Genomic DNA, 25323 nt, shown 5'->3' on the forward strand with positions numbered 1-25323 from the left:
CCCTCAAAACATGATCAAACAGTAATATAAACCCAGATTGGAGAGGTGTTAATTTTAAGGCATTATCTGGTTGTCAATGTCAAGCGTGTGTGGTGGTGGGCTCCAGCTTTGTGACGGCATGACCCGGTTAGCTGTGTGGCTATGATAAGTGGTTCTCCTCCCGGGACCTTGAGAACACCAGATGGAGGCCTGATACAACAGGGCGTTATGAGGCTCTACCCAGTGAGGGAGGGGCAGGCTCAGTTAATAACACAGCCCAGACCGCTACATACAGCTAGCGCTAGCCAGGGGTCTTTTTAAAGGAGCCTGCGGTAGTGGCCCTTGGAATTGCTAATAGCAGATTATTTGCTATCTAGCCCATCTTATCTGAAATCCCAGGGAATGGAGGACTGAGATGGGCCAAAGTCTCATTGATTGCGTAGCCTTGTTCGTGCATACATTAGGGTTGATGTCAATACTTGTGTGCACTGGACCAGTTGGCCACTGGCGACTGAGGCTGTACATATTATGACAATTAGCATTTACTCTTTCACATGTGACTTGTTACCGAAGGGTGGCTCTAATGTGCCCCGTCTCCGTCTCTCACCTCCATCCCTTATTCAGACACCCCCAGCATCACAGCAAAGCTGATCAACGAACAGAAGGAGGACAAGGAGAAGAAGAATCAAGAGGAGAAGGAGAAGATGAAGACCGACAGTGGTTTCCAGGACAACTACAGCGTTGTCGTGGCCTCAGGTACACGTTTTGGCTCTCTCCAATCTGTCAGCTTATCGTGGTGGGCAACCTCATCCCTTCCCTCCCACGCCTGCCAATCATTATGGCTTAGCAGGAGTAGATTAATTAATTTATCCTGTTGCACCAATTAGAGGGCAAGAATTGTTTGGCTGGTAGCTGGGCTTCCAGCCCTATGTTGAGCTCCTGCACCAAATGTAAAGGGAATGATTGATATATTTGTAAATGGACAAATGGCTTAATATCCCATTTTTCTTGAAATATTGAAAGTGTTTGGTAGATGAGAAGCATTAGACAGAAGCACACCTCTAGAATCACATTCCCTAGCATGTAAAAGTGCAATTTTACGTGATAAAATGACCGGTGTGTGTTTCCCTGCCAGGCTTGAAGTCCCAGTCGAAGAGAGCTCTTTCCACCCCTCCTCGTCCCCCTTCGCGGAGGGGCCGGGTGATGAGCGACAAGCTGACATCCTCCTCAGGTGTGGACCCCTCCGCCAAAACGCTCAGCGTGCCTGTCTTCCACCTCTACCACAAGCTGCTCCCAGGTACTGTACACACACACACACACACACACACAGTTGTCAGCTCCCCTCCTTCCAGAACCTCCCTCTGCCAAGGGAAGCCTATTGATCCGACCTGCTTAATGAAGCTGTGACCTCCGTCTCAGTCAATTCATTGAGCCAGTGTGTGTTGCTGGGACCCTGGGGTGTCCAGGTAAATGTTCATTTAACTTTTGATACTTTCGATGTTGTTACTTTTAGACATTGTGTCAATATTGAAAATCACAGCCAACCAGATCCAAGTATTCCCAAACTCTGGGAAGATGAGCAGAAACATGGTCAGACCTAGGTTTGCAAGGACATGGATGTACTATGAGCAAAAACAGCACTCCATCCATGATGTCTTGTCTTCACATGTTGTCATTGTTATCTAGGTCACTAGCCTTCATGATACATAGCTGTCATGTATTTCCTGTCCCTCTGGGCCTGGTAGTGTAACCACAAGGCTTTGGTTCCTCACTGTGAACACTGTCTCATCCCCCCCTCCACCCCTCAGGTCAGCCCCTGCCGGCAGAGATGACACTGGCTCAGCTGTTGACCCTGCTTTATGACCGTAAGCTGCCCCAGGGCTACCGGTCCATCGACTTGACCGTCAAGCTGGGCTCCAAGGTCATCGCCGACCCGGGCCTCTCCAAGACGGACTCGTTCAAACGGCTCCGCACAGAGAAAGGTATTTTAGAGCATTCACGTACATACAAGCACATGCTTGCGTTCAGACATATAAACACACACACACACACACACAATCTCACACTCCTCCTACCTCCCTCTGCTTCTGTCATTTTTCTTCTTGCTCTGCAGTTAGTGTGTAAAGTGAGCCCAGAACGTCTCTCTCCACGCATCCCCTGACAGCCCATTCCACAGCGCGATTAATGGCTCTCCCCTTTCACTGCCATCCATTTCTCTGTCTGAGCGCTGGGCCTCTGTCTCCTGAGATGTCGTATGGTGCCATTACCAGTCTCTGGAACGGGTGGGCCATTGGGAGACTCATACTCACTCCGCTCTTCTTCACTGTTGCGTAATAGGGCTCAGGAAGCAATTGTATATCCAGTTCTACAATGACGCTGTACTCTAGTGGTGTCCAACTCATTTTGCACCGGGGGCCGCATTCTTCGAGGTCTGGAGGGCCACGCTTCAAATTGTATATACACTGCTCAAAAAAAATAAAGGGAACACTAAAATAACACATCCTAGATCTGAATGAATGAAATTCTTATTAAATACTTTTTTCTTTACATGGTTGAATGTGCTGACAACAAAATCACACAAAAATTATCAATGGAAATCAAATTGATCAACCCATGGAGGTCTGGAGTCACACTCAAAATTAAAGTGGAAAACCACACTACAGGCTGATCCAACTTTTGATGTAATGTCCTTAAAACAAGTCAAAATGAGGCTCAGTAGTGTGTGTGGCCTCCACGTGCCTGTATGACTTCCCTACAACGCCTGGGCATGCTCCTGATGAGGTGGCGGATGGTCTCCTGAGGGATCTCCTCCCACACCTGGACTAAAGCACCCGCCAACTCCTGGACAGTCTGTGGTGCAACGTGGCATTGGTGGATGGAGCGAGACATTATGTCCCAGATGTGCTCAATTGGATTCAGGTCTGGGGAACGGGCGGGCCAGTCCATAGCATCAATGCCTTCCTCTTGCAGGAACTGCTGACACACTCCAGCCACATGAGGTCTAGCATTGTCTTGCATTAGGAGGAACCCAGGTCCAACCGCAACAGCATATGGTCTCACAAGGGGTCTGAGGATCTCATCTCGGTATCTAATGGCAGTCAGGCTACCTCTGGCGAGCACATGGAGGGCTGTGCGGCCCCCCAAAGAAATGCCACCCCACACCATGACTGACCCACCGCCAAACCGGTCATGCTGGAGGATGTTGCAGGCAGCAGAACGTTCTCCACGGCGTCTCCAGACTCTGTCACGTCTGTCACGTGCTCAGTGCGAACCTGCTTTCATCTGTGAAGAGGACAAGGCGCCAGTGGCGAATTTGCCAATCTTGGTGTTCTCTGGCAAATGCCAAACGTCCTGCACGGTGTTGGGCTGTAAGCACAACCCCCACCTGTGGACGTCGGGCCCTCATACCACCCTCATGGAGTGTGTTTCTGACCGTTTGAGCAGACACATGCACATTTGTGGCCTGCTGGAGGTCATTTTGCAGGGCTCTGGCAGTGCGCCTTTGTGCAAGGAGGAGCAGGAGGAGGAGGTAGCGGTCCTGCTGCTTGGTTGTTGCCCGCCTACGGCCTCCTCCACGTCTCCTGATGTACTGGCCTGTCTCCTGGTAGCGCCTCCATGCTCTGGACACTACGCTGACAGACACAGCAAACCTTCTTGCCACAGCTCGCATTGATGTGCCATCCTGGATGAGCTGCACTACCTGAGCCACTTGTGTGGGTTGTAGACTCCGTCTCATGCTACCACTAGAGTGAAAGCACCACCAGCATTCAAAAGTGACCAGAACATCAGCCAGGAAGCATAGGAACTGAGAAGTGGTCAGTGGTCACCACCTGACTTGGAGTTACATTGTGTTTAAGTGTTCCCTTTATTTTTTTGAGCAGTGTATTTTCTTGCAGTCAAGATTTGCAGTCAAAAAAATCTATAATTTTCTATGCTGCCTGGCTGTTTAGCGTTCATTGTGGTGATTATTAGGGAGCTGGACAGTCAAACTATGAATGTAGGTCCATTTATTTCTACACAATTTTGATTTGGAGTCATTTGCATTTGAACGTATATTGCGTTTGTTTGGCACCCCTGCTTGTACGCCTTCTCTGCCTCTTGGGCCAGGGTTTACTTAAGATGGAAAGCTATTATTTTGCGATCATCAATTGGCCTCAATGACTTCACTGTAAGAGAAAGATGGAAATGTTTGCTGTATGACAAAAATGAGTTTGGACGAGGGAATGGAGGCTTGAAAATGGCATGGGTGTATCAACTTCAGTAAATACAGGCCAGTCTTTTTCCATCAAATCCCATTTGAATGTAACTTTGTTTTTTTGGTCCCCCTTGTATCCCCTGTTACCTGGTATTCCTGCTTCAAAAGAAAAGCTCTGATGCTTGAAAGCTCCTAGTGCAACCTGACCACCCAATTCCACTCTCTACTTTTCAAGCACCGCTTGTTCCCAAAGCTGTTTTAGCCATTAACATCGAGGGAAACCTTTTTATACAAGATTCATGTCCTCTGTAAATGTCATTATAACATCTATATAAGATTCATGTCCTCTGTAAATGTCACTATAACATCTATATAAGATTCATGTCCTCTAAATGTCACTATAACATCTATATAAGATTCATGTCCTCTAAATGTCACTATAACATCTATATGAGATTCATGTCTGATATAGATTTTATACTAACACTACGCTCCATGTAATGGTTTCACCTGGTAAATGTTATTAGTCACCCTTTTTAAAGACTGCGTTGGAGCAGGATTTTAGGGGTGATGCTACTAGATTTAGCCTCCCCTCTCCTAGCTTTGACGGTCAGTACCAGGTCACACATGATAGCATGGGGAGGATACATTTTGGGCATTACGATATGACAGCCAGCCAGAGCAGTTGATGATTTAGTTTGATGTCAGCGCTAGTAATGTGCAAACATAGTCAAATTGTTTGGTTGCCTGGTTCAATAATCCAGTGATTTTTTTTTTTTGTTACTGGTAGCCTACGGCTATGCGAACACCGTCTTTAGGTGTAGTCTCAACCATATGTTGTACTAAATGCATTAAAACTGAACTAATGGCTGACAAAATAATCCAAATCTAGGTGTTTGCTCTTACAAATGTGTGTGTGTAGTCAAAACACATCAGATTTTTTTGGGTGTAAAATTCATTTGTCCCTGTGATTCCATACCAGTCACTCAATTCAGGGCTAAATTCAATGTAGTTTCCACTAACTCTGTGGCAAGATATTGTTTGCTTTACACCGAAACCTACCCTAGTGCCTTTTTCTCTCTCGCTGCAGGCTGGTTGTTCTGTTGTGAAGAGAGCCCATGCATGGTAGCACTGCTACAAAGCCCAGAGCCTGTCTCTCTTTCCGTCAGTGTGGATATTAGATTTTTTTGGCAGTTCACAGCCTATATGCCGCCCCTGGCACCCTGGGGCTAATTGCTAACGCTAGCCGCCACCACCTACTCTGCATGCAGTGTAGAGCGTCAACTCCAACTCCTGCAGTGCACCATCTTCTTCCTCACCTCAGTCCCACTGGATGACATGTCCGTCCCCCTGTTGGGTGAGATATTTTAAAAGGCAACTGTCAATCAGTTCAGCCAACCCACTACTAGAACAGTGGTCTGTTAGTGGTTACCCAAGATGGGAGGCCGGTGACCTGCGTGTTATCTGCTAATGAGTCTGCCCAGCTCCAAACCCATTTCACCAAGACAGTCTTCAGCCAGACACTAACCCACCTGATTAGGTCTATCATTGTCTTCATTGAACCGCTTTCGTTTAACCTCTGTGCACTCTGGAGTTCAGGTAATTAGTTGAGGCGTATAGATTAGAAACGATCTGAAGCCTGCCGAAGGGTGTATATTCAGCATATTCTCTGGTCTAGGGTAAAGGAACACTTTATGTAAAAGGAATGCAGTGCATACACATTTTCAGCCTGTGTATTGGTGCACATTTGTGGCGTCTGTTGTGTTTGAAAGCCCTCAGCCCATTTCTCTGTGCGTTGAACCATATACCATGCTACAATGCCTTCTGAAAGTATTCAGACCCCTTGACTTTTGTTTTGTTACAGCCTTTTTCAAAATATTTGCCAAAATCCTCAGCAATCTACACACAATACCCCATAATGACAAAGCAAAAAGTTTTTTAGAAATGTTTGCAAATGTATTAAAAATAAACATACCTTATTTACGTAAGCATTCAGATCCTTTGACTCGAAATTGAGTTCAGATGCATCCTGTTTCCATTGATCATCCTTGAGATGACTTTACAACTTGATTGGAGTCCACCCGTGGTAAATTCAATTGATGGGACATGATTCGGAAAGGCACACACCTGTCTATATAAGGTTCCACAGTTGACAATGCATGTCAGAGCAAAAACCAAGTCATGAGGTGAAAGGAATGGTCCGTAGAGCTCCGAGACAGGATTGTGTCAAGGCACAGATCTGGGCAAGGGTACCAAAAAAATTCAGCAGCATTGAAGGTCCCCAAGAACACAGTGGCCTCCATTTTTAAATGGAAGAAGTTTGGAATCACCAAGAATCTTCCTAGAGCTGGCCGCCCGGCCCAACTGAGCAGTCGGGGGAGGAGGGTTTTGGTCAGGGAGTTGATTAAGAGACCCGATGGTCATTCTGACAGGGCTCTAGAGTTTCTCTGTGGCGATGGTTGTCCTTCTGGAAGGTGTTCCCATCTCTGCAGCACTCTACCAATCAGGCCTTTATGGTAGAGTGGCCAGACGGAAGCCAGTAAAAGGCACATGAGAGCCCGCTTGGAGTTTGCCAAAAAGCACCTAAAGACACTCTGACCATGAGAAACAAGATTCTCTGGTCTGAAACCAAGATTGAACTCTTTGGCCTAAATGCAAAGCGTCACGTCTGGAGGAAACCTGGCATCATCCCTACAGTTAAACTTAGGGGTGGCAGCATCCTGCTGTGGGGATGTTTTTCAGGGACTGTGAGACTAGTCAGGATCGAGGCAAAGATGAAAGGAGGACAGTACAGAGCGATGCTTGACGACAAACCTGCCCCAGAGCGCTCAGGGCCTCAGACTGGGGTGAAGGTTCACCTTCCAACAGGACAACGACCCTAAGCACACAGCCAGGACAACACAGGAATGGCTTTGGGACAAGTCTCTGAATGTCCTTGAGTGGCCCAGACTTACTTGAACCCTATCGACATCTCTGGAGAGACCTAAAAGTAGCTGTGCACCGACGCTCCCCATCCCACCTGACAAGCGCTTGAGAGGATCTGCAGAGAAGAATGGGAGAAACTCCCCAAATACAGGGGTGCCAAGTTTGTAGCGTCATATCAAAGAAGACAAAGCTGTAATCGCTGCCAAAGGTGGTTCAACAAAGTACTGAGTAAAGGGTCTGGATACTTAATGTGGATACATGATATGTAATTTATTTTGTTTTAATAAATTACATTTAACATTTTTAAACGTTTTTGCTTTTTCATTATGGGGTATTTTGTGTAGATTGTTTTTTCCCCCCCTCAATCAATTTTATAATAAGACTTTAACCTAACAAAATGTGGAAGAAGTCAAGGGATCTGAATGCTTTCTAAAGGCACTGTATGTACAGTAAAATGCCTGCCTGCCGACACTTACTGCGTACCTCACCTTAAATTTCCTCAGATAGCTTCCAATACCATCTCTTCCCAAAACAAATCTTTCCGGAATCTTCTGTCTCGAGATCCATTGAGGCTAATAAGTGGAGGGAAGAGGTGACCCCCACTAACAGTCCTGTGAGAGGGAGGGGGAAACATGAAGAAATCTTGTAAACCCAGCGCGAAGGCTTTCAGCCCCACTAACGGCCATCCACTGAACTGAAGATGGGTACATGGTGAGATCTAGCCCCAGCCCCCTTAATAGCCTACAACTTCCCCAAATAGGCCAGACCTTAAATGGGTTTTGTCCCTCCAACCATTTTTAGGTCTCTAGACCTCCTCCTGATTTATCATGTGGAAATCTCAGCCTAATAGGATGCGCCTTGCATAGTAAAGGTACTGGAACATTCTGTGAAATACGTTTGTTGTTGAGCAGAATTGTGAAAATCCTTGTCGTTCACAATTTGTCCTCTTTCTCGCTGATCTTATCTCATATGCTCCTCTGAAGTCTAACGATCACCTTTTTTCCCCGTGTCTTCACGGTTGCATTTGAAATGTAACAACTCACTGGGTTGATGCTGTTTAGATATTCTCTGGGTAGCCCGGTCTCTCCTTGCGGCCCGCTGAAAGACGAGCGGTTCCTTCCCTCTCCATCATTTCTAATCCTGTTTTGGAAGTCTAGAGAGCACGGGCCCTGTTACAAATCGTATCAGTCACAACCTTGGTGACTTTATAATTCACCATGAGGGGGACGGGGAAAAATCCCTTTAGAGACTGGAGCAATTCATCATTTATTTTATTTTCTTCTCCAGGAGAGATGATGTGCAGCTTTTTTTTTTTTTTTTTTTGGTAGATGACCTATCAATCGACTGGGGCTTTTATATCATCATAAAACAGGCCAGCCGCACCGCGGAATGAAAACCATAATGGGGGGCTATTTTTACCCTTCACCCGCTGTTCCAGTTTATCTTTTTTTTTTTACCGTCTACAGAGCCACCTCCTGACGCGCAAACAGCGACAAGTATCCTGTGTCCTTCATTCTGTTTTAATCCGTGTGCACTTCATCAGGAGAGCACGTCCGTTTCCCAACTACAACCAGTCGCGGGTTTATGCATTCACTTATGTCTGAGAAACTGCTGTCTGTTTCTTCCCCCTTCTCCTCCCTCTCTCTTCTTGGTTGCTTGAACTTGACTAATAAATAGTGTGATGGCCCTGTTGGTTTCTCCCACTCTCTCTTGATCCTCGAATGAGGGATGAGTTCTCATTAAGTGCCTGCGATGTGAACAATTTCCCTCCCGCAGGGCGTTCCGTTCTTTACTTGTCATGATTGGTTGAGGGCAGCACACAGAAGAACGTACGTCACAGAACATAGCTAGTGTCCCAGTGGAAACCCTTCGAGAGTAATAATTGGTCTATTCTCTAACCCTCCTCTGCTTCTCCCTCCTCCAGTGGAACACTGTGACATGCTGAGTAGCTGTCCGGAGGACGAACCCATGACCCCTGGGGACGACTGTCTTGATGCAGCCATCGATGAGTCCCTGCTGGAGACCAACCCCATCCAGTCTCCCCTGCAGGTGTTTGCAGGCATGGGGGGTCTGGCCCTGATTGCAGAGAGGCTACCCATGCTCTACCCAGACGTCATCCAACAGGTTAGACTGCCACAGATACCCTTCTAATACGTATATCACAAACACCACCAGTCAAATAACCCTTTCACAGCCTGCTTCATTGGAGTTATTTCATTGTTGTCCTACAATGTTTAGCTCATGTTTCTAGATAGTGTGTTTTATATATAGCCCATAATCTAGAGCCTTAAATTTAAAGGGACATTTCAAAATGGTTCAATTTCCTATTCATAATTTCCAGCACCACCCCAACATCAACAGATGTGAAAATTGCGCATTTCTATGTTTTGTAGTAACAAAGATGGAGGAAGATTAGTGTTTCCAATGATGACATTGGTGTGCATCGTGATTTTTTTGTTGCTCATTTTTTTTAAACCAATTATGAGTATGCATTGTCTACAAATTGGTTGTCATTGGAAACACTTATCTTCCTCTATCTTTTTACCACACAACATGGAAACGCAACATTTTCACATATGTTGGGTTGGTGCTGGAGATAATAAAAAAACTATGGAATTTCCCTTTCAGAAATTAAAGTTACCTTTCGTATATAGAGCATTCCAATGCGGATCTGCGGTTGCCAAAGTAATGACGTGTCTTTACTGTTGGCCCAGCTTATTGAGAGGCATGGCAAGTCACTGGGTTTGCCATTCAGTCTAAATTCGTTTTTGTCTCCTCTGCGCTCCCCCGGGTGCTACATCATGCCTCCTAAATGAAAGTAAATGGATACTTAAACAGTAATTGAGAGCGCACAGTGACAAGGTGAGTAGCTGGAATGCATTCTGAGAGCTGCCAGGTACTAAATCTGTTTTCTTTTTGTTATTTTCTCCCCCCTTCCAAATTGTTGCAGCAAATTGAATTATTCAGGCAGTCTCCCAGAGCTACTGGTGGTTTGAAGCAGACGCCCCACGAGGGCTACCAAGTGAGATTATTTGTTTTGTACTTAGCATTGTGATCGATATGAATCATATACATGACTGGTCGTTGGTTGGTTTACCATAACCCTTTCTCAACAGGATATTGCATCCATTCTGCCTTAGTTTAACCCTTTTCTCTCACTGGATAGTGTTCGCTGGGCACGCTCTTAATGCTGTGAATAATTGAAGAGTTCCACTCTCACCCTGAGCAAGACTATTAGCAAAGTCAACTTAAGGCATCGATATTGATGCAGGTGATGCTTTTCTGTTTACCCAGGACTGACTCTGTGTAGTGTTTTCTAATAGGTTAGCCAAACAGCTCAGGTCGATGCCCTTTGACCCACTGGTGTTTTAGCTGTTTAATCACAGCACAGCCTGTTCCTGGACATCCACTCTGACTCTTAGTGCAACTGAGCTTGAATTGATTATATTGATCACAACTATGCGTAAAATAACTGTATTTCTCTGCAGTGCTGCAGCTCCGATACTCGCCTTCATCTTAAAGGGATATGTCTGGTGTTTGCCTATAAAACCCTTGATCTACTTCCCCAGATTCAGTTGAACTCGTGGATACCATTTTTAAAAAAAAAAGTCTTATTTGCAGGGCTCTATGCCAAGTCCCCCACAGCAGCTCTATGGATCTGAATATCAGCTCTCTAGTTCCATATGCCCCCTAATACCTTCAGTGCCCAAACACAGCACATGACCTTCAGATCCCATCCGAGTCAGCACATCTGTCAGCATTGTCCTCTAACTGCATTCTAACCCTGGCTCGTCCTGTGCAGGTGAGTCCACCGGTGGTGCCCTCCACCACGCAGGAGAAGCCCAAGGACAGCGACCAGTTTGAGTGGGTCACCATCGAGCAGTCCGGCGAGCTCGTGTACGAGGCGCCAGAGACCATGGCCGCCGAGCCGCCGCCCATCAACAAGTCGTCAGTGCAGACCATGTCGCCCATCCCCGCCCACTCGCTGGCTGCCTTCGGTTTGTTCCTGCGCCTGCCGGGCTACGCTGAGGAGCTGCTGAAGGAGAGGAAGCACGCCCAGTGTCTGCTCCGCCTGGTGCTGGGGGTCACCGATGACGGCGAGGGCAGTAAGTGACACGACGCCTCACACAGTTTTAGACGTGGACAGGAAAACTCCTGGCCCTTTCGATGGATGATTTTCTAAGTGTGTTTGTATTTGGGGACACCATTGAGGATGACCAGGTCCCTATGCTTCTAATAAAGGAGACTGCTGCAGGTTTCCTAGCGACAAATCTTGTCAGCCCTACTTATAGCAGGTAACCCCCCCCCCCAATGCCCAGACTGACTTTGTCAGGCAGTTGATCTTGCCAAGCTGTGGACCCAGCCGATCGATAATTCCCTGAATACATAGCGATCAGTGTCATAAAGTGGCCAACGCATGTAAATCGGCTCCTTTAAAAGCAGCCAGCCCCAAGAGCGGGGAGAAAGAGATGGAAAGAGAGATTTTAATCCCTCCATTTACAATTGAGGCACGTTTGTTCCCCTTGATGCGGCTCTTCCCCTGCAGTCCTTGAGACTACCAGTCTGCGGACCCTGTGGGTAATTTAGCCGAAGGACTCACTGGCTTGTTTAATATTGACAAGTCCTACCCTCTCATACATTACAACTCCTCCCAACCTCTGCCTTCATTATTGATGCCTATTTAGTTCCTCTCTCTCCTTCAGGGCCTGAAATCAACTATGTTGTCCTGCCAATGTTTTTTTTTCTTCTTTAGTCCTTGAAATAACAGCCCTTTAATGATTGATGGACAGCAGGCTGCCAGCTTGTTTAGTGACACTGGTCACATAGCACACCGTCAGCCTGCCATTTAGTCGGCTGTTATCTTCTCTGGCCTCATTCTCATAAGTGCTAAATCGATGTATCCGTCCTTTCTGCCCATTATTCCTCCACCTCTCTGGTGGTAATCTCTCACACCATCTCTCACACATTTATCCAGTGATATTATCAATTCTCTTCTCTGACTGACTGGGTGTTTCTCAAAATTCGTACTACTCTGCTCTGAGCACGGGAGTCCAAATCAGAGTATGTGAACGACGGAGGTTTCTTCTCGACTGCGTACTCCGTTTATACATATTGTGAAGCACGCATCGATACAACTTCAAGGGAATATGATGCGCCCACGTAAAAAAATGATAGTATGTTTGTATTTAGCCCATAATCTAACGCCTCATATCTCCAGCACCACCCCAACACCAACAGATGTGAGGATGTTGAGTTTCTGTGTTTTGTAGTTAAACAGATGGAGTAAGATTAGTGTTTCCAATGACATTGGTGTGCAGCGTGTCTTTTTGAACTAATTATGAGTATGCATTGCTTAATTGCCTACAAAATGTCTACTAAATGGTTTCTTTGAAATCAATGGCACCCTTTATTTGAGCACTCCCGACTAAGGAATTAAATGTTGCCTATTGACATCTCATATGTTGCCTAACTACAATATTTTTTCTTGATATGTTAATAAATACATGCTGTGTTAATTTTGGCATGTTTACCTGCCTACGTTACTGTAGAGCGCAAGCCCATAATTAGTAAATAAGGCTACTACTGTTAGCTAGCCAGATAGCCACAAAGAATTGTTAGCTAGCTACCAATGAAGGGTTGACAGCTATCTTGCATAATATAATTTTTTTGTCATTTTTGCCTGTTGAACTATCTGGTTAGCTACATTATTACGATTTGCATATCTAGCTGGTAATTGTGAAACGTTTGCTTTGTGTATATCTTGTTTTGTTTGTTGCCGTTGTCCTGGCTGGAAGAAGGTTCAGTGAATGGGCAGGTGCAGCGTGAGGTAATACAGTAGGGGGAGTGCGAGTGCTTCTCAAATGTAATGTTTTATGCGTTCTCCACGCTCTAGTCCTCACAAGAACGTACCCAAGAGAACGTCATTGGAGAATGCACTCAGAGCATGTGTGTGGAGCACGATAGTATGCATATTGAGAAATGCCCTGTCTCTCTCCCCTTCCTTGATTGGCTGAATCTCTCCCTACCTTCCCCTTAGGCCACATCCTGCAGTCTCCGTCGGCCAATGTGCTGCCCACACTGCCCTTTCATGTGCTGCGGGCCCTGTTCAGCACGACACTTCTTACTACAGACGACGGCGTGCTGCTGCGTCGCATGGCCCTGGAGATAGGAGCCATCCACCTCATCCTGGCCTGCTTGTCAGCCCTCAGCCACCACGCGCCCCGTGTCCCCAATGCCAGTGGCAACTCCTCAGAGGTGAGGCCCAGACACTGGACTTGTCCGGAACACACACCCTCACTCTGTCGCTCTCCTGGTGGTGGTGTGTGTGTGTGTGTGTGTGTGTGTGTGTGTGTGTGTGTGTGTGTGCGCTCAACAGAGCATGAATGAAAACACAGCTCACACACACTCGTACTCGTATGTCACCGGATGTGGACAGATCTCAGCGGAAATGTGTTCTGTCCATTTGCATTTCTCTTGTGTGTTCATGATGGATCGAGGCCAGCGTCAACCTATTTTGGGTTGGGTTGACGTGGTGCGTCAGTCTAGTCTAGTGTTCAGACGCTGCCTCCGGTGCGTTTGGCTTGACACAATAAAGAGGTACTCACTCTCCAGGGAGAAATGCGTCGTTTTGTCTTTCCCTCAGTGAGAGACGGGCGGTGAGGATCAGTCATGTTATGTATTACTCTATCTGGCAGGGCTTTACTCTGCGCTCTTATGCATATCGCCACTGAGCATTTGATAAATTGGGTAGTTGTTTTGTGGGAATGTTAAGAGGCAGGTCTGGCTTTGAACAGACGTGTCCTTTGTATTATTGCCAACTCCAGGCAGAAGGGAACATCATGAATAGGAATTGAATCATGGACTCTGACTGCCATGCCCATTAAATGGAGTGATTCGTCTTCTATTGAGGTTTCTGCTGGGCGTCAAGACTTACCTCCTGCTCAAAGCCTTTCAAAGGACTCTGGACTCTACTAGGACCTCTGAGACTCAAAGATGACCAACGACTCGGATCAAAGACCAGATTTCACCCACCAAATTGTATCGATCACCATATTGATTTTGGTCACTAGAAGCTTAAAAGAAACGCCTGAACTTAGACCCCCCCCCCCCCCCCCTTTCATTCTGGTCTTGATTAGAAGAAAAATAACTGTCGGGAGGGTCTCTTCTGCACTGTTCAACCAATCCAGCTGGGGGTGGGAGTTGTTTAATTTCAAATAGCGGAGGTTTGCATCACAGGCTCTTTCCATTTAGCCAGAAAACCAGAACATCCGGTTGTTGGGGACTCGGCAGAGGCTAGGAGAAACTCAACACACCCAGCAATGCCCACTAACAAGGGTCCAAGCACCATAGATCACAGGCCTAAACTCAGCTAAACCGCCGTAGATGACATGTTCTATAGCAGGATAGATTACAGCACTACAACCCACTGTGGATTGTCTCAGCAGGCGCTCCAGTCCACACACCAGTGTGGATTTATGGAGTTGTCAGAGTTGAGGACAGATCTCCGGGCTTAAAGATTGAGCGCGGGGCCAAAGTCCTGTCACAGTGGTAATGACTGTCCTCGAGGCGGCGGGCAGTTATGTGGCCGGAGATGAGACCGTGGTCAGAGCCCGGCGGACGGTCAGTCCACACACACACACACACACACACCCATCCCTCTTTATCTGGGAAAGTGAGCCTCTTCCCTGATTTTGATTTTCCAGGGCTCAGTGATTAATCTCCAACCTCTTATGACGTGAGCATACCTCACCCCCCCATGTACTGCTGGGTCAGGACTGGGCCCTGCTTCGGCCATATACAAAACACACACAATGGCCGTCTTTGAAAATACAGTGAACTGTTAAAAAATCCCAGCGGCCTCATCCCACCTACTGTTAAAAAAAAATCATTGTTACTGCTGTATGGTCTCCGCTGCGCCCCAGTTGACTGATAGACTTGACAGTGATCTCTATTGGCAGAGTTGCATGCTCCATTTAGCCAGTAACATTCCCGTATCGCTTGTGTGCACGTCGGGAGCGTTCCTGCGATGTTAAAGGTGCGCTGGGAGAGCCCCTGCCATAGACCTTTATAGCACGCCGCGTCACGCCTGATGATCGCCGAAGCCGCTCTGTCAGAAAGGGTGCAGTCTCGAGAAGGCTAAACGTTCTTAGCTCTCTCTATGCTAACATTTTTTGCTGGTTTCATGAGCTTATGGAATGCTATTATCTGTAGTCCAGGCCTATGTTGTCATCACAGTGGACCAGTAGGCTGAACTTTCCCCCTGCTGATTTCCTGTGTTGTGCTGATGACTTTTTCTCTGGTTCTGTCTGACCCCAGCCAACGGTGTCCAGTGGTCATGGAGGGGGCACCAGTGAGGAGCAGCAGCTGTACTGGGCCAAGGGCACTGGGTTCGGTACAGGCTCCACTGCCTCAGGCTGGGACGTGGAGCAGGCCCTCACCAAGCAGAGGCTGGAAGAGGAGCACGTCACATGTCTTCTGCAGGTAAGAATCCCCTACGCCAGGGTTTCCCAAACTCTGCCCGTCCCCCACCCCCTGCTAGCACTACACAGCTGATTCAAATAATCAAAGCTTGATGAGTTGGTTATTTGAATCTGCTGTGGAGTGCTAGGGCATGGACCGAAACGTGCACTTGGGGGTTTTCCCCAATAGTATAAAAGTGTTAACTGGCTAACAAGTCAGTTAAGAACAAATTCTTATATACAATGACTGCCTACACCCGCCAATCCCGGCCGACGCTGGGCCAAAAGTGCGCCGCCCTATGTTACTCCCAATCACGGCCGGTTGTGATACAGCCTGGAATCGAACCAGGGTGTCTGTGGTGACGTCTCAAGCACTGAGATGCAGTGCCTAAGACTGCTGCACCACTCGGGAGCCCTATGCTCTTACGTACTTTACAGAAGTACTTCCTGTCTAGTTACCTCAGGGTAGAAGGTTTAAAATCGGTATAACGACAAGTCTGTAGACAATTAGAATGCGACATGTGTCGCTGGTGAAAACATAATTTATACTCTGGTGGAATGTCTGTAGACCGTCGCTCATACTGCCAGTTTCCTTGTGTCGCACAGACATGGAAAAAAGTGAATGCCTCTGGGACTGTTGCATCGTCCGTTGTCGTGATTACTGGGCTGCTGCAGCAACAAAAGCAAATCTATTTTGGACAAATTATACAATTCTCAGATGATGATAAAATGACCTACTTTTATTTCTAAACACTCACAACCTTAAGCTATTTTCTGTAAGCTCGCCATCATTACCTTGTAAATAATGTTGTGGGTTTATTTTCCTATAGCTACTTTTTTATTCACTGCTAAAGTTAAGACGTGGTCAGCTATACTCTGGTCATTATTTGTACTGGCTACCCAGCTAGTTAACAAGCCAGCAACTAACCAAAACATTGTTTAGAAAGTTGCTTTTAGTTGCCTTTCTTGCTCGGCTGACATTTACTAAATACATTTTTAAAAGGATGGGTTTATTGGTGTTAAAATAGCGCAAGTATGCTATTTGGAGCACCTGCTGATATCATGCAGTCTTATTGTTTATATTTCCATAACCACAAGTTTGATGTTGGCCGACCAATAGAATGTTCATGACATATCGTTAGACCAACTGTAAAACAGCCTTAAGTCCTACACGTGTTGCTAAAAGTATATGTTTGCGCCACTTGTTCTGTCTGTCAGGTGCTGGCCAGCTACATCAACCCAGCAGGCTGTGTGAGCCACGGAGAGTCCCCTACGGGGGAGAGCAGGGGCCACAACAGCAACGCACTGCCCACAGTACTGCAGGAGCTGCTCAGCCAGTCCTGCCTCATTCCAGCCATGTCCTCCTACCTACGCAACGATTCTGGTGAATGAACACTCTTCTTTAGACTTTGTGTTGAAAGTTTCCATGTAGGTTATGATGACTCCCGTTTAGGATGGCTTTGCCTTTAATGAAACGGGAAAGTCAATGGCAAATCTCACAACAATTAATTTGATAGGTTGAACGTACACTACATGGCAACAAGTATGCGGACACCCCTTCAAATAAGTGCGTTAGGCTATTCAAGCCACACACGTTGCTGACAGGTATATAAAAATGAGCAAACTGCCCATGCAATCTACATAGACAAACACTGGCAGTAGAATGGCCTGTACTGAAGAACTCAGTGACTCTCAATGTGGCACAGTCATAAGAAGCCAACTTCCAACAAGTCAGTCAAATTTCTGCCTTGCTAGAGCTGCCCCGGCCAACTAAGTGCTGTTAACGTGAAGTGGAAACGGCTCAGCCGCTAAATGTTAGGCCACACAAGCTCACAGAGTGGGACCGCAGAGTGCTGAAGCGTGTAAGAATCGTCTGTCCATTGTTGCAACACTCACTACCGAGTTCCAATACTGCCTCTGGAAGTAACGTCAGCACAATAACTGTTCACCATGCGAAATGTCAAGCTTCGGCTGCAGTGGTGTAAAGCTCGCCACCGTTGGGCTCTGTAGCAGTGGAAACGCGTTCTCTGGAGGGATGAATCACGCTTCACCATCTGGCAGTACAACGGACAAATCTGGGTTAGGTGGATGCCAGGAGGACTCCTAATGCTTAGTGCCAACTGTAGAGTTTGGTGGAGGAGGAATAATGGTCTGTGGCTGTTTTTCATGGTTCGGTCTAGGCCCCTTAGTTCCAGTGAAGGGAAATCTTAACGATACAGCATACAATGGCATTCGATTCTGTGCTTCCAACTTTGTGGCAACAGTTCCTTTTACAAACTGTTGCCACAAAGTTGGAAGCACAGAATCGAATGCCATTGTATGCTGTATCGTTAAGATTTCCCTTGTGGCAACAGTTTGTAAAAGGCCCTTTCCTGTTTCAGCATGACAATGCCCCTGTGCATAGTGGGGTCCATATAGAAATGGTTTGACGAGATTGATGTGAAAGAACTTGACTGGCCTACGCAGAGCCCTGACCTCAACCCCATCAGACACCTTTGGGATGAATTGGAACGCTGACTGCGAGCCAGGCCTAATAGCCCAACATCAGTGGCCAACCTCACTAATGCTCTTGTGGCTGGATGGAATCAAGTCCCCGCAGCAATGTTCCAACATGTAGTGGAACGCCTTGCCAGACGAGTGGAGGCTGTTATATCGGCAAAGGGGGACCAACTCCATATTAATGCCCATTATTTTAGAATGAGATGTTCGACGAGCAGGTGTCCACATACTTTTGCCGATTTAGTGTATCAGCGCTGGTGATGATGAAAGATGATACCCTTTTTACATTGTGTGTTTCTCATGATCTATGGCTTCTCCTGGTCTCCAACAACATGTGATTGTAGTTATGTCCTCCTCGGGTGAGGTGGGTTGGGTTTGTGTGCTAGTGCAATGTAATTTATCTTCTTACCTTTGGGGTTGCTCCACAGTTTGGGAACCACTGGAATATAACACCGCATAGTTGTAGATGTTTTCAAATGTTACGCTAAGGGTAGTAGGCTATTTATGTGTTGCACGTTTCCTCACAATTGTTTTCGATGTTCTGACTCCTATTCTACTCAATGCATTGATGAAGAATTAGTCAGAAGTGCATTATATTGTGTTGGAAATAGAATGACGTTTCTAAAGGAGGCAAATTATTAGTAGGAGAACCTATTTTTCTTCATCATTGTGATGTCCTTAGATGAGATCTTTCATCTGGAAGACTGTCTTTTCTGCAGCTAAGCAACCTGGTGGTGTGTGGGGATCATTTGCTTGATGAGACCACACACAGATGTAGCTGCAGGATCTTCCTCTAACATGGCTATTGCTTCTGTGGGGGTTGACGCTCTCCAATAAAGTTCAATAAACAATTTTAAATGATATTAATCCAAGCTTTCAAGATACCCATCCACTTATGATTCAGTTTTTTTCCACGCGCGAGAACGAATAGATTTAGTCTAATTTGTTACTTGTGACTTCGTCTGGTAGTAATTATTATGAGGAAAATTGGATGACATTTTATCTTCTGACGATAGATAGGAAGCGTCCACCGCTCTACACGATCTCATTCTCTATGCTGTGTTATATATTATTTTAATATGCAACAGACGTTTTTGTTAGAAATAATTAGTTCCCCGCACCGAGCAACTCTTAGAACCTCTTGTCCCTCGAGTATTGTGGTAGAAAAGTTTAGTGAAGGTAATTCTTATTCTGAGCATGTACCATCGTCATTCTACAGTGCTTTATGTGCGGAGTCTGTACTCTGATGTGATCGGGGTCTGAAAAGGTTTTCTGTGAAAGCAGGATATGATGGTAATCCTCTAAGGTAATCCCTCGTCCCTGGTGGCGAGGGCCGACCCAGAGCTAACTGAACACAGAGTTAAATGATGGGGTCAGTCCATTGCTCTGACTAGGTTTGCTGTCTCTTCAGCTGTGACTCTGGATTGTTTTTCATATGAGCCTTGCATAAACCAAAGTTACAGAGTGATCCAGACAAACTGCTCTGTTCAATCGTTGGGAATAGTGAGTTCAATATCATTGCCTTGGACGTTTTTTACATCAACATTTTTCAGAGACAGCCATGTATGCACTAATGAATCAATCATACAATCCATTTGACTTTGTTTTTAACAATAACATAATGGCAATCATTTATTTAAATGGTTCTCTATTTGTAAATTAAGATGTAGCCTAGGCCTGTTCACATGAATGCATATTCAGTAAGTGTGTGCATGCATTGCGTTATTGAGTTTGTTTTGGCGGATGTCATCTGTATCCAATTTGTTTCCCTTCCATTTGGGACTTATTTTCTTATACTTGTCAACAACATTTGCATAGAAGTAGCTTATTTTATAAGTGTGTGCTCGGTCTCTTTAACCAGTAATGACGTCGTTCACGAGGCAAGAATAATATGTATCAATATTTAATTCTTATGTGGTTTCTTGCAATAACCCTCTGACTTTAAAGAACTGTGATTCCTAAAAGATGTGTCTGGAGATTTGGTGATCTCCGTCAGATTTGTCTAAAATCCTACATTAATCAGGAATGAGCAGGGTCCGCAATACCGTTAAGGACCCCTTATTCATGTCCTTATTACAATGTAGTTTAATAAGACCACTTATGGTCTCTAAAGTTCTACTTTTGATAGATTCAAACAACAATATTGGCATCATGGTCACATCCCTAAAGTGTCAACTCCCTCTGCCTGATAGAAAATCTTGGTTCAAGTGTGTTACATTTAATTAGATTTGAGTCATAAAGCATCTGAGGAAAAGCTAAATTGCTACTGTAGACACTACTTTAATGAAGAAAAATGCAATTTTTGTCAACTCTGTAAAATATCAACTCAGATTTTGTTTGTCATCTGATAGAATAGTGTTTATTGGGGATTTTCAAATGAATCATTTTACTGATGTTTGCATTTAACTTTTTATTTTTAGAGGCAGAAATGTCAATTTTGAGGATTTATCAACTCCGTCACTGGAGTACATTTTAATCACTGTTCTGCCACCTATACTTAAAGTATTTGCGTGCTAATTAAATATCACCTATACTTAAAGTATTTGCGTGCTAGATGGAAGTGAGGATGTTTGCTCTATACATGTTTTATGTTCTAAATCTAGAAAAACATGCCAAAAAGACTAACAAAATTAGCCCTGGAGCATGTAATAGTGCTATAAAGCAAAATCTGATGTTTGGAAGCTAAATTTAAATAAGGCTACTTCATATTCATTTCCAGCACCACCCCAATTTCAACATGCGTGTTTGTTTTGTAGTGAAAAAGAGAGGATTATTAGTATTTACAATGGCATCAATCAATTAGCAGGGAATACCTAATCAAAATGGGTTATAATCACACGATGCACACCGATGTCATTGAAAACACAAATATTTGTTTATTTGTTTTACTACAAAACATAGAAACACGCAATTTTCGCATGTTGATGTTGGGATGGTGCTGGAGATGATGAATATGAAGTTGGACGTTTTAGAAATGTCCCTTTAAACAATCATTGTCTTTAAACACTTGTTGGACAATAATTGTAAAGATGAAATTCCTTTTATGTTGTCTGACGGAGTTGAAATAAATCCAGTTGCATTTTTTTATTATTAGTTGTCTTCACATGGTCTGAATGCTGATACTTTGGTCCATCAAAATATATTTATATTTATTTATTTATTTTCAAATTTGGTTAATATTAAGACAAATATTTGTAGAGGAAAAAGTTAATTTGCCCTGTCTTTCAAGAATCCTTAAGCTCTTAAACAGCAAAATATTACCCCAGCCCCATGAGGGAACAAAATGTCTACCACGTTGCGGGGTTGCGCTGCGAAACTGCGCTACGTCACTGAAGCTACTGGTATCTTCTTGCATTGTAAAGTTATCTTGCCTGTATGGGCGTTGTTTTGCGTACAGCTACTTTTCTTCGTGCCGTGTCACATTATTCAAATGTGCTAACTTCTGTGCAGCATGAGTGGGGAGCTAACATGATGCAGCCCAGTCTCCCAGTGCAGGTAAAGTGGAGCAGGCACAGTGCTTTCACGCTCTGAGGACATTGGCTGACAGTTGATCAATGAGACACAGTTGACAGAATTACCGAAAGTAATAACTTCTAGTACCGCACTGTTTTTCATGTTCAAGTACAGAAGTTGGAGTATACTGTGAAGCACTAGTGGGTATAGTAGAATCCATCCAGAATCTGTGGGGATAGGAGAATCTGTGGTGATCTATCCACATTTTGTGGTGATTTTATGGTTCGCTTATGTTTTTGTCCAGTTATTTATGAATATTAACAGAACAGTTGCTCACAGACCTTTAGCCATTGCCAGGAATAAAATGACAAGTTGGCACACTACCAAGGAAATAAAATCACCTTGAAAAAACTTTTTCATTGCATTCTCTCTACAAATACTTTGCTTATAATGAACCCTTAGCAGGAGACATCACTTCCCTGACTATGGACAGATTATTGGCATGTTGGATTTCGACAAGGTGCATAGACTCGCCCTAAAATGATTTTATGCTTCTCAATCCGTTTGTTCTGAGCTGAAATGGGCAGGTAGGCCTGTATCAACGTAGCCTCCATTCAGAAGGATTTGCTTTCTAACGTAATTCCATAATAGTTGCATATCAGGTGGAGGTAGCTAATAGCTTTGTGTATGTAACCGCAACTGCCTCTTTGTCCGATGTTGTCAGTGTGTGTGTCTGTTCCTGTATGTGTGTTGTGGTGTGCATTAATGCGCCCCTGGTCTCATAATTAAATAACAGCAGATAAAGAGATGAGTATTGTAATTGGTCCTCATTATCTTTTAAATGCCTCAGACACGCTCAAGCGTGGTGTGTGCAAACATGCAGCCGGGGCCGTCTGCTATTAAATCACAATGTTTACTGCCTCTTCATTGTCGCTGGCCTTTCTCCTATGTCATTGTTGTGATTAAACATTTGCCTTTTTAAAATGGACTAATATTTCAATTGACATGTTTTATCACCCAATTGAATAACAAATGGTGTTTTTGGTGATGAATCTACTGTGCAGTATGGTCAGTGTCGGTTCGGTGTGTGCGCTGATGGAAGCCAAGGGCTCCTCTCACTCTGTTGTATCGGCGCCAGCCCTCAGAGCCATGAGCTGTCAATCAATGTCAAGAGGTTGCTGGTAATATAAAAATGAGAAGAGACCTAAGCACTCCTGACGTCTTTAAAAAAAATATATATAATTTTTTATATAACGTGCTGCGCTGAGGAGTGGAGGGAGGGGGTGTTCCTTCCAAAAAGCATTAAGTGCAAGGCAGGGGGCAGGCAGCCCTGGGAGGTTGATAACTGTGGGTGTGGTGACAGAGGCAGACTTGATATTCAGTAGGAGTGTGCCACTAATGATCAACTGTCATATGCTGCTGGAAGGAGGGATTGAAACCTCCATCTCATTTCTACTTAATGTACTGCTTTCACTTTCCATTTTGTCTACCATTTACCTTCACTGGCGTTACATTTTTTTTTTACATGATGCTTGTAGAAAGAGCTAGCACAGTTGCCGTATAACGGTGTAGCAGATGGTTATGGATGAAGACGGTCATGAAAATTAAAACTTCATAACCGTTTTTACCTTTTTTGTGTGGAACAAACCGCTGGCTGAAGATGGGATGGTCGGGCATCCGTGCGTTTGAGTCCGTAACTTGCTGAAACAAGCAAAATAAATAGTCTGTGGTTGCCAAGTCAAAGCCCCCGCAATGCAGCAGCACATATAGAAATATAATGAATAGAATGGGCTTGGAACCTGGCGATTTGACTGGTAAACTCATGGGTACACTTGCAATACTCTGTCATGAGACGGAATTCCCCTCGACCACAAATTGGGAGGGAAAAAACATTATTTTCCGTTGGCCCTCATTGTAAAAGCGCCAACTGCTGTGTTTAATGTACGTGTAACCAGATCAAAAATCCTGATTTATAGTTCACAGTTCTCCCATGTAGGGAATTAGAGCCCTGTGGCTTCAGGTTATTCGGCGTGGGAAATTGTGGGGACCAGGTGTCCAAGTAGGCTACACGTAGCTATGTGTGTGGAAAACATTTCCTCACAGGTACGATATTGAACTTGTTTAGTATAGTCCGTTTGTAACTCCACTCACTACTTGTAGCTGTATAGTCAGTTTTGTTTGTTGGTCTTTGCTAGCTTAATATTCCAGTCATTAGCCGCTAGCTCCATGACAAGGGGCATGCGGGAAGCCCTACGTTACATTTTTTACAAGTAGTGAGAATGCTCAGGAGCAGTCGATGTTGAAAAGTAATCTTTAGATATGTTGTACCTTTTGACTAAAACAAGCTTTCAACAAGAAAATGTGTTTGAAAAGGGTTGTTTTTGCAGTGAGCCAATGGGGTAACCATGGGTTGTTTTCACCCAAGGCGGGCGGGCTGCGACATTCTATCTAATACCGTCTGGAAGTATGGCTGCCTGGTATTCTGACGCAATAATTCCATGGTAATGTTGAATGTTAATTCAAAAGATGCTAATGTATGTGGCTCATGCAATATATTGAGTTGAATCAACAAATCACAGCACATACACTACATGGCCAAAATTATGTGGACACTTGCTCAAACATCCCATTCCAAAATAATGGGCATTAATATGGAGTTGGTCCCCCTTTGCTGCTATAACTGCCTCCGCTCTTCTGGGAAGTCTTTCCACTAGATGTTGGAACATTGCTGCGGGAACTTGGTTCCATTCAGCCACGAGCATTAGTAAGGTCGGGCACTGATGTTGGGCGATTAGGCCTGACTCAGTCAGCATTCCAATTCATCCCAAAGGTGCCCGATGGGGTTGAGGTCAGGGCTCTGTGCAGGCCAGTCAAGTTCTTACACACCGATCTCGACAAACCATTTCTGTATGGACCTCGCTTTGTGCACAGGGGCATTGTCATGCTGAAACAGGAAAGGGCCTTTTACAAACTGTTGCCACAAAGTTGGAAGCACAGAATTGTCTAGAATGTCATTGTATGCTGTAGCGTTAATTTCCCTTCACTGGAACTAAGGGGCCTAGACCAAACCATGAAAAACAGCCCCAGACCATTATTCCTCCCCCACCAAACTTTACAGTCGGACAGGTAGCTTTCTCTTGGAATCCGGAAAACACAGATTAGTTCGCCGGACTGCCAGATGGTGAAGCGTGATTCATCACTCCTGAGAACGCATTTCCACTGCTCCATAGTCCAACGGTGGTGAGCTTTACTCCACTCCAGCCGACGCTTGGCATTGCGCATGGTGAGCTTAGACTTGTGTGTGGCTGCTCAGCCATGGAAACCCAATTCATAAAGCTCCCAACGAACAGCTATTGTGCTGATGTTGCTTTGAGGAAGTTTTGAACTTGGAAGTGATTTTAACGAGCTTCAGCACTTGGCAATCCCATTCTGTGAGCTTGTGTGGCCTACCACTTCGCGGCTGAGCCGTTGTTGCTCCTCAATGTTTCCACTTCACAATAACAGCACTTACAGTCGAAGGTGGCAGCTCTTGCAGGGCAGAAACTTGACAGACCGACTTGTTGGAAAGGTGGAATCCTATGTCGGTGCCACGCTGAAAGTCATTGAGCTCTTCAGTAAGGCCAGTCTACTGCCAATGTTTCCGTATGGAAATTGCATGGGTTGTGTGCTTGATTTTATACACCTGTCAGCAACGGCTGTGGCTGATATAGCCGAATCGACTAATTTGAAGGGGTGTCCACATACTTGTAGTGTATTTTAACATTTTACTTACTGCTTTGATCCTATGGGTACAATAGCAATGGCCGCCAGCAA

The 25323-nt window shown here is 45.1% G+C and overlaps 1 protein-coding gene across 50 annotated transcripts in view; it reads left to right on the plus strand.

The window, feature by feature from the left end:
* Nucleotides 1-25323, plus strand: part of LOC110502424 (dual E2 ubiquitin-conjugating enzyme/E3 ubiquitin-protein ligase BIRC6) — a 141982-nt gene that overhangs the window by 67468 nt on the left and 49191 nt on the right. For 42 of the 50 annotated variants that reach the window (XM_090216829.1, XM_036959768.2, XM_090216833.1 and 39 more), the window contains 9 exons: nucleotides 604-735; nucleotides 1115-1276; nucleotides 1788-1961; nucleotides 9024-9223; nucleotides 10050-10121; nucleotides 10902-11205; nucleotides 13137-13354; nucleotides 15416-15580; nucleotides 16777-16942. In XM_090216829.1, the coding sequence (XP_090072955.1) occupies nucleotides 604-735; nucleotides 1115-1276; nucleotides 1788-1961; nucleotides 9024-9223; nucleotides 10050-10121; nucleotides 10902-11205; nucleotides 13137-13354; nucleotides 15416-15580; nucleotides 16777-16942 (1593 nt within the window). The remainder of the gene's footprint in view (nucleotides 1-603; nucleotides 736-1114; nucleotides 1277-1787; nucleotides 1962-9023; nucleotides 9224-10049; nucleotides 10122-10901; nucleotides 11206-13136; nucleotides 13355-15415; nucleotides 15581-16776; nucleotides 16943-25323) is intronic. The other 8 variants (XM_036959783.2, XM_090216835.1, XM_090216834.1 and 5 more) reach the window with 1 other exon arrangement.

Source organism: Oncorhynchus mykiss, chromosome 23 (genome assembly GCF_057628025.1).
Source record: "Oncorhynchus mykiss isolate SJ-2025 chromosome 23, ASM5762802v1, whole genome shotgun sequence".
Lineage (NCBI taxonomy): Eukaryota > Metazoa > Chordata > Actinopteri > Salmoniformes > Salmonidae > Oncorhynchus > Oncorhynchus mykiss.